Genomic DNA, 18,853 nt, shown 5'->3' on the forward strand with positions numbered 1-18,853 from the left:
CGAGGAAATCGCCCTGCCTAGCGAGTCTGTGGTATCCAGCCCACATCGAATAGAGTACCGTGCTGCATCTCGCCCTTCCGCAAGGGCTTGAGCGAGTTTTGCCCGTGCCTCCTCCGGGCAGTCTGGCAGCACGTCCACAACCGTGTCCCACAGAGAGTGGGTGTAACGACCCAAAAGGCAAGCGGTGTTGACAGACCGCAACCCCAAACTAAGTGAGGAGAACAACTTCTTACCAAACTGGTCATACCTTCTGGATTCCCGATCAGGAGGGGCAGTCGGGAATGCAGTCTGGGAGTTAGAGGCCTGGATAACCAGGCTCTCTGGGGTGGGGTGGGTAGACAGGAGGAAGCTAGGGTCGCCCGGGGCCGGGCGGTGGCGTCTGGCCACGTTCTAATCTACAGGGGGTCCTGTAGCAGGCTTGGACCAGGTGCCCAACAGAACATCAGTAAGGGCTTCATTAAACGGCAGTAGAGGCTCCGGAGAGCATGCTTGCGGTTTAAGGACCTCGGTGAGGAGGTTAGTCCTCACGGTCGCGACTGGGAGCTCAAGAGCCAAGGCTTTGGCCGCCCTCGTCAACGCCACGCTGTAAGAAGCCCCCTCCTCCGTAACCACGGTAGGAGGGGAGACAAATCCAGTGTCGGGCGAAGTGTCCAGACCACTGGCCTCCCCTAGCTCAACTGCCCAGTCCTGATACGACTGGCACTCCCGTGCCAGAGGGTCGTCAGACCCCTCCCAATCCTCCTCGCCCCCATCTCCTGTTAGTCAGGTCCAAAGGATGGGGCCGGATCATAGAGGAATTGCTCTTCTCAGCGGCGAATGCGGAATCGAGTGACGCCGGATCCGGACCATGGGGGGGACCAAGGACGACGTCGTCCAGGGACGGCGTCGAGGGCAACACCCTGGGGGTCGGTGCCGGTGGAGGGATCGTAAGGTTGACCAGCGGCGACCCGGATCCGGACCCGGGTCCAGTGGGGCCCCGCGGCGTCGGGACCGGAGTCGTCGACAGCGCCGGGACCGAAGCACCCGACGGCGCCGGGGCTGGAACCACCGGGCCGCTAGGGCACACAGACTGACCCAAGGGGCCCGAAGGCACCTCCGTAGGGCCCGTCGGAGGGTAGCGATTCCTCATGGCCACGAGGAAGGCGCTGATCTCCGGCGTCGCGTTCAGCCCAGGGACCGGTGGGTATGGAGCAGGGCGCGGCGCCTGCGGCTCTGGCCGAGCCGCGTGGGCGTTGTCGCCCGAACCCCGGCCGCATCGCACGAGCGTTGGGGGGAGTCGGAAGAGCGGTGTCATCTCTTCGACTTCTTGTGCCTCTTACCTGAGGACTTGGGAGCCCGACGAGTGGTGTCGACTCGCCGGGCTGTGATGACTGTGGCCCGGCGACCGGTCCCTCGACCTCCTCCTGGACCGGGACCGTGAACGGCGCGGGGCCGACTGCCAGAGCTCGAGGAGCTTACGGGACCACTCCCGCCTAGCCTTCAACATCAAGGCCCGGCAGTCGGGGCACGACTTGTCATCGTGGTCGGGCCCAAGGTAATAGAGACACAGACGGTGGGGGTCGGTAACCAACATCAGGCGGTTACAGTCGGCACAGGGTTTGAACCCGGGCATCCCTATCGGCACCGAGAGACGTATCGACTGGAAAAGGATCCAAAAGAGATCGAAAAAGTTAGTCAAAAATTGACTAAGAAGTACTGCTTTTTCCGGATCTGGGCTTGCTGGCGCGGAAAAAAGAAGAACTGACGTCAGCGCGCGACGGCGGCGTCTAAGTACTCAGACGACGTCATCCCGGCACCAACGACGGACGCGGAGCCGCAGGCGATGCCTACCGACGCGCAGAGGTACTGCTACGCAAAACTATCCAGTCTGACGCCTGGGGTTATTCTAAGGTAAGGAATCTAACACTAACCTGTTTCTTTCAGATATGCAAGTGTAGCGGATACTGATGTGTAGCACTGGCATAGAGGCAGCACAGTAGACAAGTAGTTAATTCAGAAATGGGAGTTCTGCAACACTGAGCAATGGGCGATTTCTCCAGCTTTTAAAATGAAATGTCTTCAACTGTCTGTACAGCCTGGATCAGTTTCAAATGTGTACAATTCAGTGTGGTCTGTCTAACAAGTTTCCATAGTTGCACTGCTTATATCTACTTTATGATCAGGTCAAACCTACTAATACGTGAGTGTATTTGAAATTTGAAGATTTCTTTATAAAAATCCGTTAAGTGTGGCTCAGAGTTCTGATTTGACAAACACATCTTAATAATCAAAAGATGTTAAAATTCGGTTTCCATAAGTCTCAGTACCCATTTTCCTTCTGGTTTGGCTTTTTACTGTGTCATTATTCCCGCTACATTTATATGAAATAATATACTATCATGCTTAATTTTTGATGAGTTTCAACAATGCCTTTCCAGTCTTAATCGGTCTTGGTTTAGTTTTATTACCTCCTCCAAGATGTGTTTCATGCAGTAGAGCTACATCAGTTCTAACTCTCTTCAAAGCTGTAAGACTTTTCTTCGCAAGAAGCTGATGTGATTGTGTCAGTTCTCTGTATTACCTCCACTATGATAAAGCCAAGGAGGGTACCGTCCTCAAAAGCTTCAAAATAAAGACTGCCCACGCCCCTCTGTTTGTTAGGGGTTGCTTTTTTCATGAAAGCTTTTGGAAGGTTTTGATATCTTGGGTAGTGGTTCTAGGTGGGCTGATTTTATGAGTTAATGTGTAGAGTTATATGTGACCTCAGCTCCATTCCAAGATGGCTGTTGCCTTACAATCACAGTGCACACGGTCTAGGGCCAGTGGGGTCTCCACAGGGTTGTGTGCTGATCTCCGAGGTATGCGGTCATTGATGGTTTTCAGCTTTTTGACGTCCTCCGGCCTCTTCCAGAAGCACACTCCTGAGCGTTAATTTGCCCATTTCAGACCCCCAGCTGCATTCCTCAAGGGTTCAGCCGAACATGGTGGATGGCAGAAGAGGACAAGGCACCTCACGGAGGACACACGGAGAAAAGCTCCACGTGCCCAATGTTTTTAGTGACCATTCAGGCCACGACCCTTCACTTTCTTTTTCAATTCTATTTTATCCATTCAGTCATATTTATGTGGCTGCACTTATTTTGGGTTACAACAATCTTTTGTACCATGGACATCATAGAAAATGAAGACTACAGAAGTCCTAGTGCAGCATGCCTTTTGCACAGCAGAACCCAGACTAAACTCGGTATCAAAAGTCTTGTAAAGCTCCCCTGTATGCAGGTGTGATATACTACTATATTTAAGACAAATAGGAGCCTAGTGATAAATATCAGAGCTGATAGTATGGGGCAGGAAGTTAACTCTACAGATGGTGTCATGGTAGTATGCGATGAACCCAAATATAGGAGGTGTCAACGTCATGTTTGAGAAGCAGGGATCAGAAGAGTCAAAATTAAAATGTACTATCATAGGCAAGCCTAACCATAGGTAGCCTCTGAAATCTATTATTTCTTACATGCAAATGGTTTGCAAGTAGTAAACTTGTGGATTTGAAATGTATTTTAAAAATGCTTCAAATGTACAAAGATAACCCTTCGGGGGTGATTCGTGCGCTATACAAGTACTGGATTTACATTTACATTTTACATATGCAAAGACATTGAAAGATGGGTTTCTGTAATTAAAGGAGATACTTATATCAAAGTGCACAAAATATATTTTTTATATAACTTATCATGAAAGTTATGTATCTGTAAATCTTGTATTCAAAGTTACAATTCATAAACATAAAAGAGAAAAGGTGCTTAGTCAACAATTTTAATTTGAAAAATACTTTACAGGGGATGTCTCAAACTTGAAAGTAAAGGCCAAAATGGGAGTGGGCAAAATGAGAAAAGAGAATGAACTCACTCGGACAGAAAGTCTGCGTGGTAGTAGTAATCCGAGAGCTTGTCCAGGAATGAACGGGGTTCCAAGATAAATGTAGGTAGGACAACTTTTGACAGATCCATTCCGGGACGAACTTGTTTAAGAAGAGTCCAAATAAGACTCTTGTGCTCTTCCGATACGGTTTCTGTTTGGCTAGCCTCACCTGCCTTCAGAAACATTTAAATTAATCTTACAAACAGAAAATAAAAATCATCACAATTATTATCCAGGACAACAACTGAAGAAGAAATTTCCACACAAATCATCATTCCGCATAAACAACACATGGGGATTTTGCTTGTAGATCATGGTAGAAGATCTCAGCCCTCAGAAACCTAAATCTTACAATGCCAGGTTACTTGTCCTCATAAGTTTATATCTTGCACAAAGCAATCACACCGGTTGAATTCTTTATGCTTTCTGGTACCAAAATGCTATCCATGCGTAGGCCTTTGCCAGTTAAATAAATGACACAGGGTTGCCCAGTATGACAGCTCCTTCCATTCATGTATTTAAATTCATGGTTATGCTTGCCTTCCATAGAAAGTCTCTATTGTTTTTCATCAGATTCTAAATCTGGTAACTAACTGCTATGATGTCGCAACAGTTGATACAAAACTGGTTGCCCACTGTTGCTACGTCCTAAAGTGCACTGTTGCTTTTCTTTTTTGACCGAAAGCAAAGCTGCAGGAAGGAGAAGGAAGGCAGGAAAGGTGGTGAGGATTGGTGAAGAATGGCAGGCAAGGTATTTTTTCACATTTAGGTAAGAAGGAGAGGCCATATTATGTATGGCTGCCCCCATTAATCCTCTGCCCCTGTGTAGGAGTTAAAAGCACTGGCAGATGATTTTGGAGGTCATAAATAACATAACATTATAGATGAGCAAAAAGTAAACTACATGGATGTTTTCCACCTTAGATTTAAGAGTTACTTCAAGGAGAGCTCGCAAAAACAGACAAAAACTAAACTTGATGCAGCGAAATGAATCAAAGAATAATGATAAATTCTAAACCTGAAGGAAACCTTAATTAATCCTTCAAGGGAGAAATATGCTCTTCAAACCATTTGTCTTTTTGTAAAAAGCACTCACACAGGTCTGAGATCCAGATGTTTGTCTCTATGCATATATTTGTCAAAAAGCACATCAAATATCTACATTTACATACGAAAAAGTGTTACAAAAAAAATTATGTACATATAAATGTAACATACATAAATAATCATATGGGAGAACTTGAACTTTACTGTCATTGTCCATTTGATGCCACTCAATAACTCTCGCTGAAAAACTTCCCTGTAATTTCCTGTTACCCATCTATAATTCCATATGTTGTAATCCACTGTTATCAAGTCACTTAAATAAATTGAAAAAGACAATGACAACATTCACAAAAATAGAACAGATGTAGAAAGAGCCCATGGAATCAAATTAATACAATGTGTTCATTTCCTCAACCAGGGGCACAGGTCTAGCATGAGCACCAGTTTCGTTCTAGAAATTCTGAAACCTCCTAGGTAACAGTCCTTACCTCTCCCAGCTCCTCATTCATTTCTTCTACGTACACCGTCTCCTTAATGATGTCAATAGGCTCGGGGTCAATGAAGGAATCATCCTGTCTCTCTGATGTGTCGCTGTCACTTTCCTCACTTTTTCCAAGCCCATCGTTGTCTGACTCATCGTGCTCATGATCGTTCTCTCGGTCAGATTTATCAGAGTACATATCTGTGTCTTTAAAATGGTGTCGCTCAATCTCACTGTCATTTAACCTTGAAAAACAAGAAAAGGTGAACCAATCAAAAATTAACAGCCCGGGTCTGAAGATTCCATTACTGCGATTAGGCCTGAAAGATCACATTGGACCTTTATTGAAGTCTGCAAGTTGAATGTAGCAGATAGCCCAATGATTGCTTTTACGATCTCTTCTAACTACAACAAGCACTACTCACTCTTGTACAGCACAGCACTGAAGCCTTGCTTGAACTGGGGAATCCATCACCAATGTTTACATTCATGTTTTAAAACCTTGGTGATTAAATGGGTATTGGTCGTAAATTTAGCACCAGGTATATCATACTGAGATTAGCTGTACCAATCAGAAGTGTTAGAATGCTGGGATTTATTGCTGCTGTTTGTCAGTACCCTAAGGTCAATGAGGGAGGGAAGATAACCCCGACAATGGAAGGCGCCAACCCCCTCGGGGAATGGCGTCGTTAGTGGCAGCCAAAGGGCCGACCCGGAGTAGGATCGCTTCCGGGTTATGTGACCCGGAAGTGAGCGCGGCGCCAGGACCAATGGGAACAAGGGTCGAGGTACGCCCCGGAAGTGATAATAGGGCGCGAGGCTTAAAAGCCCGCGACCAGCCTAGAGGCCCCCTCTTTGTCCGCTGATCGCCCAGGAGTCGGACGTCTCCAAGAGAAGACATCGTGGGAACATCGCGTAGGAGTATACAGCGAGAGTTAATCCGACTCGTGGTGTAGGTTAGCGGGCCTTGCAGTGTGTGCTGGATTTCTTTACAGCTTTCGTGTTTATTTCTCTTGATTTAAATATTAATCACAGGGGGGGGATTGCCGTGGTAAATCCTCATGTCCAGGGGGAGGGCGAGCGCTGGCGCTCGATCATTCGATTCCCTGGGGTCCGGGCCCATCCGCGGCGCGGTGGGCCTAAAAGTCCTTTGGGGTTTCTCGACAAGTTTTAACGTTGTTTTCTTTAAGTGCAGGATGCCGTCGAAGAAGGTGCCGAAGGGTAAACAACCCGCAGCCAAGAATGAGGAATACCTTGCCTTTACGGAACTGCTGGAATTCACAAGGGAAAAAGGCATGGATTGGGTACTAAAGAATATGAGAGACGGGGCTAGAGCAGATGCGAACTCTCAGGAGGAGAGGGGGAGAGGCAAAAGAGCGAAGCATACCCCAGAAAAGCTTAGAAGCTCGGCAAGAGGCAAGCGGTCTAGGCCGACGGATTCACGACCAGTATCACCAGGTGAGGAGGAGGGGCCAGAGACAATTGATTCGAACTCAGGCGCAGATAATGACCCAGATGACACCGACGGGCAGTATGATGCATCTAGGCCCACGCAGATAGGAGGGTCCCCCGGCACTTCTGTGGGGGGGTCCGGTCCGCACGGTATGTTACCGCCAGTAGTGGCACAGCCGGGTAGCGGAGTGTCGCAAGTTTGGGTTCAGCCCGGGGGGGTCGCCCAGTTACCAGGGATGCAATTATATGGGTCGCATGGTCAAGCGATAGGTAGCAGCCCTGTAAGCTCAATGTTTCCTGCCTACACGGCTCACGGGTCCCCCTTAGCGATGACTGCTTACTCCAACCTGGGGGGTCCAAGTCAGGGCTCAATGGCGAACGCCGTAGTTGATGTGGCGGGTCCCTCTAATGGCCAGATGCATGGGGGGTTGGGGGGGCAACCAGCTGGTTCCCCCGTTACTAGCATTCAGCCCGTTAATGTTCGGTTCGTCCTCAATGACCTTATCGCCATCCGCGGGGATCACTTGGCATGTGCCAGCAGATATGAAGGACAGGATACTCAGAGGCGAATACGTAGAAGTGTTCGACCTTATCAATGCAGGGGTGGCGGCCGGAAAACCCAAGGGCGGGAAAGAGGGAGATTACAATCAGAAGAAATCGTGGGTGGAATGGTCCATGAAGAATTGGATCACGGGATTTGCAATATATGCCGCTGTTATGCTTGAGAAATATCCGGTTTTAGGCCCACAAATGATGAGCTACATATCCCTGATACATGGAGCGGCAACAGAGTTTCCAGGCCAGGGGTGGCTGAAATACGATAAAATGTTCAGACAGATGAAGGCAGTTCACCCGGGTATAGCATGGGACCAGCGGGAGATTAATTTATGGCATACAGTCTTCTATTCCACCCCTTCAACGCCTACCCCGGTCCCCTCAACTCAGAGCCAGTCCTTTCGGACTGACAAAGGGGTCGGTGAGAAAAAACAGGCCTGCTGGCAGTTTAATAGAAATGAGTGTACCAGGGGGGTCTCGTGTAAATTCAAACATTGCTGTTCCTACTGCGGGGGTACCTCTCATCCCGAGGTTAGGTGTTTTAAGAAAACTGGTAACCCCAAAGAGCAGCCCAGCCACAGTGCCCCAAAAGGAAAGTCAACTAAGACTCCCGACAAAGCTTCCAACTCCAATTAAACGGCATGTCCTGACACACCTCCTCAGTAAGTACGATAATCTTGAGGAGGTGCAATTCCTACTCCATGGTTTTACAATTGGATTCCGTATCCCGTCTTCAGCCCCCCCTTCCAATGTCCCACCTCGTAATCAAAGCTCAGTGTTGCGAAATATGGAGGCAGCTCGAGAGAAGATCATGAAGGAGGTAGCATTGGGGCGGGTTGGGGGCCCTTTTACAGAACCACCTACCCATAATCTGGTTTGCTCCCCATTGGGTCTAGTTCCGAAAAAAGAGGAAGGTAAATTCCGTCTGATCCATAATCTTTCAAGTCCTCCAGGGCTTTCGGTCAACGACAAGTTAGACCCAGATCTGTGCTCGGTGAAGTATACCAAATTTGACACGGCTATTGAGAAATTGCAGGCGTTTGGGGAAGGAGCCTTAATGGCTAAAGCTGATATTGAATCAGCCTTTAGGTTACTGCCCGTCCACCCGGACGATACCAGGTTCTTCGGCTTCACATTTGACGGTAGCTATTTTTTGGATTTGTGCATGCCCATGGGGTGTTCTATTGCCTGTGCAGTTTGAGACTTTCGCAAGGTTCCTGGAATGGGCGGTCGAGCAGTTTCTGGCCTCGGACAGCTCGCATTCAGTAGTCCACTACCTGGTCGATTTTCTGTTCATGGGTCCCGAGGGTTCTCAGTCGTGCAGGAAGGCCCTGCTGGGCTTCCAGCGCTTGGCTGAGGCGCTCGGAGTACCTTTGGCGGCGGAGAAAACCGAAGGCCCGACCACGTGTCTGACCTTCCTGGGCATAGAGATTGATACAACGGCAGGAGTGTGCAGGTTGCCAAAAGTCAAGGTCGATGCCTTTAGGGCCGCTATCGATAGCTGCCTGGGGGCAAGGAAGGTAACCTTACATCAGCTACAAGTCCTCTTGGGTCAACTGAACTTTGCTCTGCGGGTCATTCCTATGGGCAGGGCCTTCTCCAGAAGTATAGCGAGGGCAATGTCTGGGCTGCGGGCCAAACACCACAGGGTGAGGCTTTCAGCCGAAGTTAGAGAGGATCTTCTGATTTGGAGAAGCTTTTTGAGGGATTTCAATGGCACGGTGTTGTGGCGAGCAGCCTGTTCTTCTAATACGGATCTTGAGCTTTTCACCGATGCTGCAGGTAGTATTGGCTTCGGAGCTATATTCGGTCAAAAATGGTGTATGCAGTGCTGGCCAGATGACTGGATCGAGCGAGGCCTGACTACTAACATTTCCTTTCTAGAACTTTTCCCCATAGTGGTAGCTTTGCACTCGTGGGGAGATCTGCTGGCAAACAGGAGTATAGTATTCTGGTCGGACAACATGTCTGTAGTCATGGTGATTAATAGCCAGAGGGCTACCTGTACTTGGGTACTCAGGTTATTGAAAGAATTGGTTTTGCAGTGCCTGAGCCATAATGTCCAATTCACTGCTAAGCATGTTCCAGGTGTAGAAAACAAAGCGGCTGATGCATTGTCTCGTTTTAAGTTAACAGAATTCCGGGAGCATTGGCCCCAGGCGGAGATGTCAATGTCAGCCTTCCCAGCGGAGCTATGGAAGTTTGGTGCCCCACAGCCGCCGAGTTGATATCTGCATCCTTGGCCCCAAGGACTAAGAGTATGTATCAGAGATCATGGGATTCGTATATGGCATACCTGAGGGGTGTGGGTGTAGCGGACTTCTTTGCCCCCCAGAGTGTATTAGGCTTCATTGTACAGCAGAAAGAGCAAGAGAAGTCGGTAGCATTCATGAAAAGACAGTTGTCGGCGTTAGCATTTTATGCGGGTCTACGGGGGGTGTTTGATCCGACAAAAGATCAGAGAGTTAGAAGAGCAATGAGAGGTTGGGAGCGCCTGGCACCCGGGGAGAAAGATTCTAGGAGGCCGATAGACGTAGAAAAATTGATTAAAATCTTAGAAGCTCTACCGTTCGTTTGTTTCTCCCAGTATGAGACGCAACTGTTCCGGGTGGCCTATACCCTAGCCTTTTGCGGGGCGCTGCGAATTTCAGAATTACTTCCGGCGTCCAAATCGGATAGGGAAGGGGGTCTGAGGTGCTCGGATATAATCGAGTCAAAAGGTGTCCTGCGGCTTAGGGTGCGGAGATCGAAGACGGATCCGCTGGGTAAAGGTACCTGGTTACAATTGGGTAGAGTAGAGGGCGAGGCCTTCTGTCCAGTCAACTTGCTGAGGCTATTCCTCCAAGCCAGGCCCCAGGGAGCGGACGATAGACTCTTGATTCATGAGAGTGGGTTACCCCTTACCAGGTTCCAGTTCACTCGAGTAGTTAAAATGACCCTGGCACGGATCGGAGTTGATCCAGCCGATTTTACATCACATTCGTTTAGAAATGGAGCAGCGACAACGGCTGCTGGCTTAGGCCTACCCGAACAGGTAATCAAGAGGTTGGGTCGCTGGAAATCAGCTTGTTACGAACGTTATATTCGCCCGCAATTAGTCTAACATGTCTTTAGCCTTCGTCCCCGTTGTTAGAATCGGCTGACTGTATCTCTTCACATTTACTCTTCATATTTACTCTAGGTACCTCCCCTAAGAGAACCCAAATCTGTTGGTGTGGCCACTCCTTCATTCGCAGGGCCGGGGCGCACTTCGAAAAGACACTCAGGGACAGGGAGACCATGATGCGAGGTTGTGACCATCATTGGGTGGGGATAGGCGGGCAGCGCCTGGCGGACGTCCCGAGGGATGTGAAAACAGCCTTGGCCAGAGGCATGCCTTTGCCAGACTTATTCGTGTTGCACTGCGGAGGCAACGATATGATTCCGGGCGGAAGGAGAGAAGTGAAGGAGTCCCTGTTCTCTACTCTAGCAGCAATCAAAAACATTTTCCCAGAAGCTATAGTACTATGGTCGGAAGTCATCCCTAGACTCGTGTGGGCTCGGGGCGCACCCATGAAAGCATTAAACAGATCTGTTAAAAGGCTGAACCAGTCGGTGGCGGAAATCCTGCAGAAATCTAGTATTAAAGCGATTCGTCACAAATTAATACAGGCAGACAGGCCGGAGCTATACGCGGAGGACGGAGTTCACCTGTCGGAGGCGGGTATGGAGATATTCATAGAAACAGTCCTAGGGGCCGTCTCCGAAGCTCTTGAGCGCAGGGGGGGGGAGGTCGAGTCCGCCAGTAAGCTCCTCGTCCTGTGGCGGGGTTCCGGACAAGAATACCACGGGAACTTCTTGTCTAGAGACAGTTAACTCTGAACAGGTTTGCTAAATCATTATGGACTCTGGGCTGGCGGGAGAGTTGGGGCCGACCTGCTGGTGGCCTTGGCTTTTCAGCCCTACCCCGGAGGCCTATGGTTGCCCAAGTGGGCGCTTTCCTCACCTGCGGCTCTGTTGACCAGAAGGGGGTTAACGTTAAGGGAGCAGGTGATCTGGATTGTGGCCTGCTGGCGCAACCCTGAACTCAAATTAAAGGCCCATTGGGAATGGGCGGTGAATGTATATATTGTATATAAGTGCAAGTTTACTCTTAAATACTGTGTTGGAATATGTACGAATAAATAAAGAGATTGGTAGGTCAATGAGGTAATTGACCTGTGAACTTAATTTTAATAAACAAGCACACTGCAGAAAATCAAGTACGACTCCAGAGTTTGATGTGGGATTGGGTCCTTGTAAAGCATGCAGTGTGGTGGGGGGAGAATGCACTTTATCTGCCATCTATGGAAGGCGCCAACCCCCTCGGGGAATGGCGTCGTTAGTGGCAGCCAAAGGGCCGACCCGGAGTAGGATCGCTTCCGGGTTATGTGACCCGGAAGTGAGCGCGGCGCCAGGACCAATGGGAACAAGGGTCGAGGTACGCCCCGGAAGTGATAATAGGGCGCGAGGCTTAAAAGCCCGCGACCAGCCTAGAGGCCCCCTCTTTGTCCGCTGATCGCCCAGGAGTCGGACGTCTCCAAGAGAAGACACCCACCCACCCATCCCTATTAATAAGGATTCAGTTAGGGCAGTAGCGGGGTTCCGGACAAGAATACCACGGGAACTTCTTGTCTAGAGACAGTTAACTCTGAACAGGTTTGCTAAATCATTATGGACTCTGGGCTGGCGGGAGAGTTGGGGCCGACCTGCTGGTGGCCTTGGCTTTTCAGCCCTACCCCGGAGGCCTATGGTTGCCCAAGTGGGCGCTTTCCTCACCTGCGGCTCTGTTGACCAGAAGGGGGTTAACGTTAAGGGAGCAGGTGATCTGGATTGTGGCCTGCTGGCGCAACCCTGAACTCAAATTAAAGGCCCATTGGGAATGGGCGGTGAATGTATATATTGTATATAAGTGCAAGTTTACTCTTAAATACTGTGTTGGAATATGTACGAATAAATAAAGAGATTGGTAGGTCAATGAGGTAATTGACCTGTGAACTTAATTTTAATAAACAAGCACACTGCAGAAAATCAAGTACGACTCCAGAGTTTGATGTGGGATTGGGTCCTTGTAAAGCATGCAGTGTGGTGGGGGGAGAATGCACTTTGTCTGCCATCTATGAATGGGTTTACTGCCTTGATTAGGTGAGATTTTCTAGAGGGGGGAGGTGGTGGTGGTATGGGGGGTTGGCAATAACATTACTGTAGGCCGTTAACAATTATCACTTGCTCTTCTCTGTCATTGTGCAACTTTTCCTTTGGCCTATAACAGCACGCCTGGAAATTAACATTTGAGCACAAATCCTAAGAGAAGACATGGACAGACTGACAGCTAGTAAAAAAGGATAATAAACCGATTCATGAGACAAAGGCCAAGTTTGTTGACCCTATGTGGAAAGCAGACATTAAGAAACGAGCTTGGAGCACCATAGGCTTATAATACATTAATACCCTCACAAGAAAAAACATCTCATTATAGTACGTTACCAAAAAAGGAAAGTATATTTTAAATCTGAGTATACATGTTCTTGTTGATTATAAAAGAGGATGCTCCGGAGACTAAAAAGCTTCAGATGAAATTTAAAAAAAGCATTTCTTCAACCACAACTGTGATGCATTTCTCTCTGGTGTGCCAGTTGTTACATGTCTTCGTGTACAGATGGGTGACAGTGGTATGTTAACACATTTATGATTTATTGCATCTTGACAACTGCACTTTGGGTGAGATGAAAATGGGAAGATATGTAAGGCAAGGGTGTGTGCAGGCGTGCCCATCTTCCAATGTATGAACATGAAACTAGCTGTGTTGGACGTAGAAACTCTAAATATTTAAGACAATCAATTCTGCTTTTAGCATTTACTGAGTTTATTTATGCCAAGACCGGGGTACACCATTGATGGCAGTCACTGCTAAGAAACAATGGGAATGGGAAACAACACTTACAATGCAACTTTTACAACGCACTACCTTTACAACGAAACTTTTACAACGCAACAACCATTACAACGCATACCATTACAACGCAACCATTACAACGCATACCTACACTATCCAACACTTACCCTACTGTTGCACCCCCTGGAGTTAGAATAGTAATTTTTACCCCTACACTATCCAATACTTACCCTACTGTTGCACCCCCTGGAGTTAGAATAGTAATTTTTACCCCTACACTATCCAATACTTACCATACATGCAATGTAATGTTATGCATTGTAATGGTATGCGTTGTAAATGTAGTATGTGTTGTAGTGGAATGCGTTGGAAAGGTAGTTTCAAAGAATTCGTTGTAATGGCATGCGTTGTAATGGAATGCGTTGTAATGGATGTTGCGGTGTAAAAAATGCGTTGTAAAGGTGTGCGTTGTAAAAGTATGCGTTGTAGCGACATGCATCCAATGGGAATGGCTGCTCACCCATGATCAAGCACCGTTAAGTACTAAACAGAGAATTATTCCGCCCTTATAACAACCCACCTTATCCAGAAGTAAAGGGAAGCCATATTGTTGCCAACCACTTCCACACATTGGCAGATTTTATTGGGCAACTTGTTAATGCACTTGGAGGGATGCTACCTGACTGGCACGTGACCAATGGCCTGCTGAAGTCTTCAAATTTACTTTCTAAGCATCTGAAAATCTAATACATACATGATGTTTCTGCGTTAAAGTCCTATGCAACAGTCTTTTTAAGGCTTAAAAATTGCCCAGTTTCTGTGACCAAACACTTAGGAGCCATTGATTGTTGGGTATCAAACTGCCCATCCACCGATGGAATACTGCCAAGCTGTTTGGATATATATCCATGTTTAAAAACATAATGAAAAGCTTTATGCAGAATGGAGACAGGTCTGTGGTTGATTAAGGTGCCCACACAGGGGGACTTGGCTTGGAGGCCGAGGCGAATGGCAGCGTGAGTGCAGAGCTCCGCTGGAAACCTCCGTATAAATCCTGAACAGGGCATAGCCTGCCCCCGAATCCCCTCTGGGTGGTGGCGGAGCATAAGTGGACCGACTCAGAGCAGAAAATCGGTCCTGAATCCGCAGTTAAACACAACTGTCAGGACGATATCCGGAATGGGGACGGAGGCAAGCAGGACGGAGAAAATGGTGGCGTCCCAACAAAGAAGGCGGATGAAGCAGGCCTAATGGGGGCTCTGTTGACTCAGACGGCGTACAGAGAAGCAAACCGATCGCAGCTGGTGGTGGAGGGGCACACGAAGTGCGGAAAAACGGCTGGCATGTGGCTGGAACTATCGGTCATCAACCAACCTGCCCGGATGATCTGAGGGCTGCTATCTCAGCAGCGTGGGGAGGATCGAAACTGGAGCATTAAGTGCGGGGGCGCTGGCGTTGTCGGAGAGCGGCCCCAGAGGTGAGCGGAACTGAGACGATCCATCCTGGAGATAGCCTAGCGAGTGAGAAGGCTGCTGGAGGTTGGTCTCTGGGGAGTGAGCTCAGGCGTGAGTTGGGTCCGTGACCCTGGAAGCCGGGGGGCCGGAGGGGTCTCTGGGGCCATCGCGGCCCACCCATTGGACTGCAGGTGGTGCTGCGAAACCGCTCCCCAGTGGCCGGTGGGACCACGCGGCCGGGACTGTTACAATAAGGGGCCTTGCAGTAGGATGTTTGTGTGACGCCCGAAGCACGAGATGCCATTTTGCCTGAATTTAAAAACGACAAAGAAGAGCGGAGCGCCACAGCATTGGGTTCGGCATCAGGGCCCACGAGTTACACGAGGAGTAACGCAAGCTGAGATAAACAACCTGAGGCGGGGGTTCGCACACTCCGGACACGGGCTAGAGCTGCGTAATAGACTATGGGCGGACAATGTTAGCAGTGAGCCTGCACCCTTGAGTATGGTATCCCGATTACAAAGCGGGGCTGACCTGACCTGGCGCCTGACAGGAGAGTGAACCGGGGACGCACATTATAGGCGAACTCGTGGAGGCGGGATCCCTGACCCACGCTGACATAAGCGGAACAGAGGGTGCAGACCATTGTTGGTGGACATACCCAACCATCACCATGGGCAAACCCAAAGCGCGAAAAGAGGAGACGCAGCAGCAGTCAGACACTGAACTCCAATCTCAGCCTGCACAGGAACAGGAAATGCAGGAAACACATCAAGAATCTAGCATACAACTACAATTTGATAACATCTTGGCGGCCATAGCAGACTCACGCGTAGCCTTGCAACAAGATATCGCGCAGGTGGCGACCTCTTACGTGCGGACCATTCCAAATTAAAGGACAGAGTGAAAACGGTAGAAAGTGCACTTCAGGAGGTGGTACCGGCACAGAAAGCGCGGACTGCGACCATGGCTACTGTGCAGGAGCGCGTGGGAGTGTTGGAAAAACGCGCTGAGGATGCGGAAAGTAGGAACAGAAGGAATAACATCCGCGTTGTGGGCCTGCCGGAAAAGGCGGAAGGGACAGATATGGTGCGCTACTTGGAGGAATGGCTGAGGACGGTGTTAGCCCCTGAGGGACTGTCGAACTACTATACCCTAGAAAGGGCCCACAGAGTTCCTGCGAAACCGCCGCAACAGGGACGTCCCCCTTGACCGGTGATAGCATGGCTGCTACATTTCAGGGACAGGGACTTGCTGCTCCAGAAAGCCCGTACTGACAGCCCCTTCCACGTTGGGAATAGTAAGGTCACCCTGTTTCCGGACTATACTTTTGAGATTCAGCTCCAAAGGCCATCGTTCCAATCGAAGGAATTGAGAGCGAAAGGATTACAGTATTCTCTGCTGTTCCCAGCTAAATTAAGGATAGCACTGGATGGGAGGACTCACTTCCATGAAACACCTGAGGAGGCGTGGGAATGGTTGGAATCTTACAGAGCTGGTAAAGATGGCCCAGAGCATCACGCATCCGAACGCTCGGGAGGCCATCAGCTCCGCAAATCGCAGATGATACGACGCCGACAACGAGGAATGAATAAACCATCACTATCAAAAACTGAGGAGGAGCGACAAGACGTCCTGAGGGTGGTCACGGAATTATCTAGTGAAATATCGCAAATCTCACAGGAAGTTACGGATTCTGAGAAGGAAGCCGAACACTCGGATGACGAAGCCTCAGGAGCCGAAAGCATACGAGCACCATTGGTCACTCCGGGAACGGCGGATGAACTGCTGGATGAGTAGAATTGTGTGTTGAGCGAGTAAGGCGGGATAGTTGGGAGCGGGGAACGGTGGCTGAGTAGCGCTGCAGATTTATTATTGGGACGTTGGGACATATGAAAAAATGGCCTTGCAGTCGTAACCCCCACTGGCAACCCAGAGCAAAGGTTGATAACTCACAAGGGCCCGACGCGATAACTGGAAGAAGGGGGAGGGGGGGGGGGGGACACACACACAGAGTCACCGGTTGGAACTGAGCACACCCCGTTGCCCCTAAGGTTTGCCCTCAGTGACTGGTGGGTTACGTGACGATTTAGTTGTTACAAAGGTTTGGATGGGGGCTAGCAATGTTGTTCTAGGTCCTGTTCTTGGGAGGGTGGGGTATTTGGGGAATAGGGGAATTACCGGTGTGTCTGTCGCGGAGAATGACATATTGAAGGCTGCACTGTGTAGCAATGGGGACAACACCTGATTTACAATGTATTTCCTGGAATGTGAGGGGCTTGCACACAATGACAAGGCGGCACAAGATACATGCATATTTGGTTAGAAGGGGCATACATATAGCACTGCTCCATGAAATGCACCTTACAAAGGCAAAGGGATTAGCTCTGCAACGACGTTGGAGGGGGCAGGTATTCAGTACGGCATACTCAACATTTGCTAGAGGAGCACTAATATGGATACAGGCAGGGGTGCTGTTCCAGGCCATGAAGCACACCATTGATCCTGAGGGTAGATTTGTGGCAGTGGAAGGGAGGCTGAGAGGGCAGGAAATAGCACTGTGTAGAATTTATGCTCCGAATGTTGAGCAGGCGCGCTTTTTTGATCGACTATCGGGCGCAGTGGCACATTACATCGCAGGGCCAATGATAATGGTAGGAGATTTTAACTCTATTGCTGATGTGTCATTGGATAGGTCGCACCCACCTTTAATGGACTCCGCTGCTCATAGACTGGCCAAGAGTAGACAGAACAGGCAGGCTAAATGGGGTTTGATAGACATGTGGTGCACACAGCACCCACAATCCAGAGAGTATTCCTTCTTTTCCGCAATGCATGAACTACATGTCAGATTGGATGCAGTCTTGTGTTCTTCGCAGATGGCTCCCTCAGTAGCGCACACAGAATACCTCACACAAACGTTATCAGACCATAATCCATTGCTGTTCCATATGCGTTGGATGACAACGCGGTAGGACATTCCAATGTGGAGACTTAGACCTGAGACGCTGGATGACCCGTTTTTCCATTGCGCGATAGGAGAGGGCGTTACACATTATTTCCATGAGAACACGAACACAGCATCCACGAGGGCGATAGAGTGGGAGGCATTTAAAGCAGTGATACGGGGGATTTGCATAAGTAAACATATGGGAACGAGGAAAGTCCTGCTAAAAGATGTGGAGAAAGCGGAGAATAAGCTGAAGACAGTCGATTTAGCCCGTCCAGGCCACCCTGAAGTGCAGGAGGAGGTACTGGCAGCCAAGGAAGCTTGGGCAAGGGAGGTGAAAGACTGAGGAACTTTGATTACAGGGGTCATCTAACCTGTGCGAATGGTAACGGTGACAAGGCAGGATCGCTGTTGGCCTGGCTAGCTAATCCAGTATCTAGGGGTTCATCGATATTGGCATTGACGGACCGAGGAGGCGACACGGTCTATACGCAACGGGAAATTCTGCATAGGTTCCTAGCTTACTATGAGAAGCTATTTGAAAGCTCACTGGTAGCGTCAGACTCAGACATAGAAGCCTTCTTGGATAGTGTGCCTCTCCCGCAGATAGAAGAGGAGCAAGCAAAATGTTTGGGGCAGTGTTAGAATTGGGGGTCTCTGGTTGGCGCAAGTTTTCACTTGTGACAAGCAGGGACCCTCTCTTCCAAGTCAGGGCGAAGGATGACCCCTTAGAATTACCCTTGCTCACCCTCTAGGTGCGTGGCGTGAGCAGCCAAGGCTATTCTTCAGGCGCTATGGAGTTAAGCATTTGCACCAACACACACAGTAAAATGTACCAATCCCCCCACAAATAGACACCAGGCAGGTATTATGTATCAAAATACGCTCCTTTATGTAAAAATATATGTATATAGATCAGATTTATCACAAGACCATTATAACGTTTTTGCTTAGGCCACAGATTGTAAATGGGCAAGTATTCTCTTCTTGCTTATAGTTCAAAGAGGGTTCTTTGTCTCTTTAGCTTCTAAAGCAGTTCAAAAATATTTCTTCTTAGTCGGTTCTTTTTAGCCTCTTGGGCCAGTACGCGATCTTCCTCT

The 18,853-nt window shown here is 49.0% G+C and overlaps 1 protein-coding gene across 4 annotated transcripts in view; it reads right to left on the reverse strand.

Annotated features, from left to right (window-relative positions):
• Window positions 1-18,853, reverse strand: part of OSBPL8 (oxysterol binding protein like 8) — a 1,216,063-nt gene that overhangs the window by 159,658 nt on the left and 1,037,552 nt on the right. For all 4 annotated transcript variants that reach the window (XM_086918072.1, XM_086918074.1, XM_086918073.1 and 1 more), the window contains 2 exons: window positions 5,436-5,673; window positions 3,889-4,073 (listed from right to left, as the gene is read on the reverse strand). In XM_086918072.1, the coding sequence (XP_086774198.1) occupies window positions 3,889-4,073; window positions 5,436-5,673 (423 nt within the window). The remainder of the gene's footprint in view (window positions 1-3,888; window positions 4,074-5,435; window positions 5,674-18,853) is intronic.

The sequence above is a fragment of the Lissotriton vulgaris genome, chromosome 1_1, assembly GCF_964263255.1.
Source record: "Lissotriton vulgaris chromosome 1_1, aLisVul1.2, whole genome shotgun sequence".
Classification (NCBI taxonomy): domain Eukaryota; kingdom Metazoa; phylum Chordata; class Amphibia; order Caudata; family Salamandridae; genus Lissotriton; species Lissotriton vulgaris.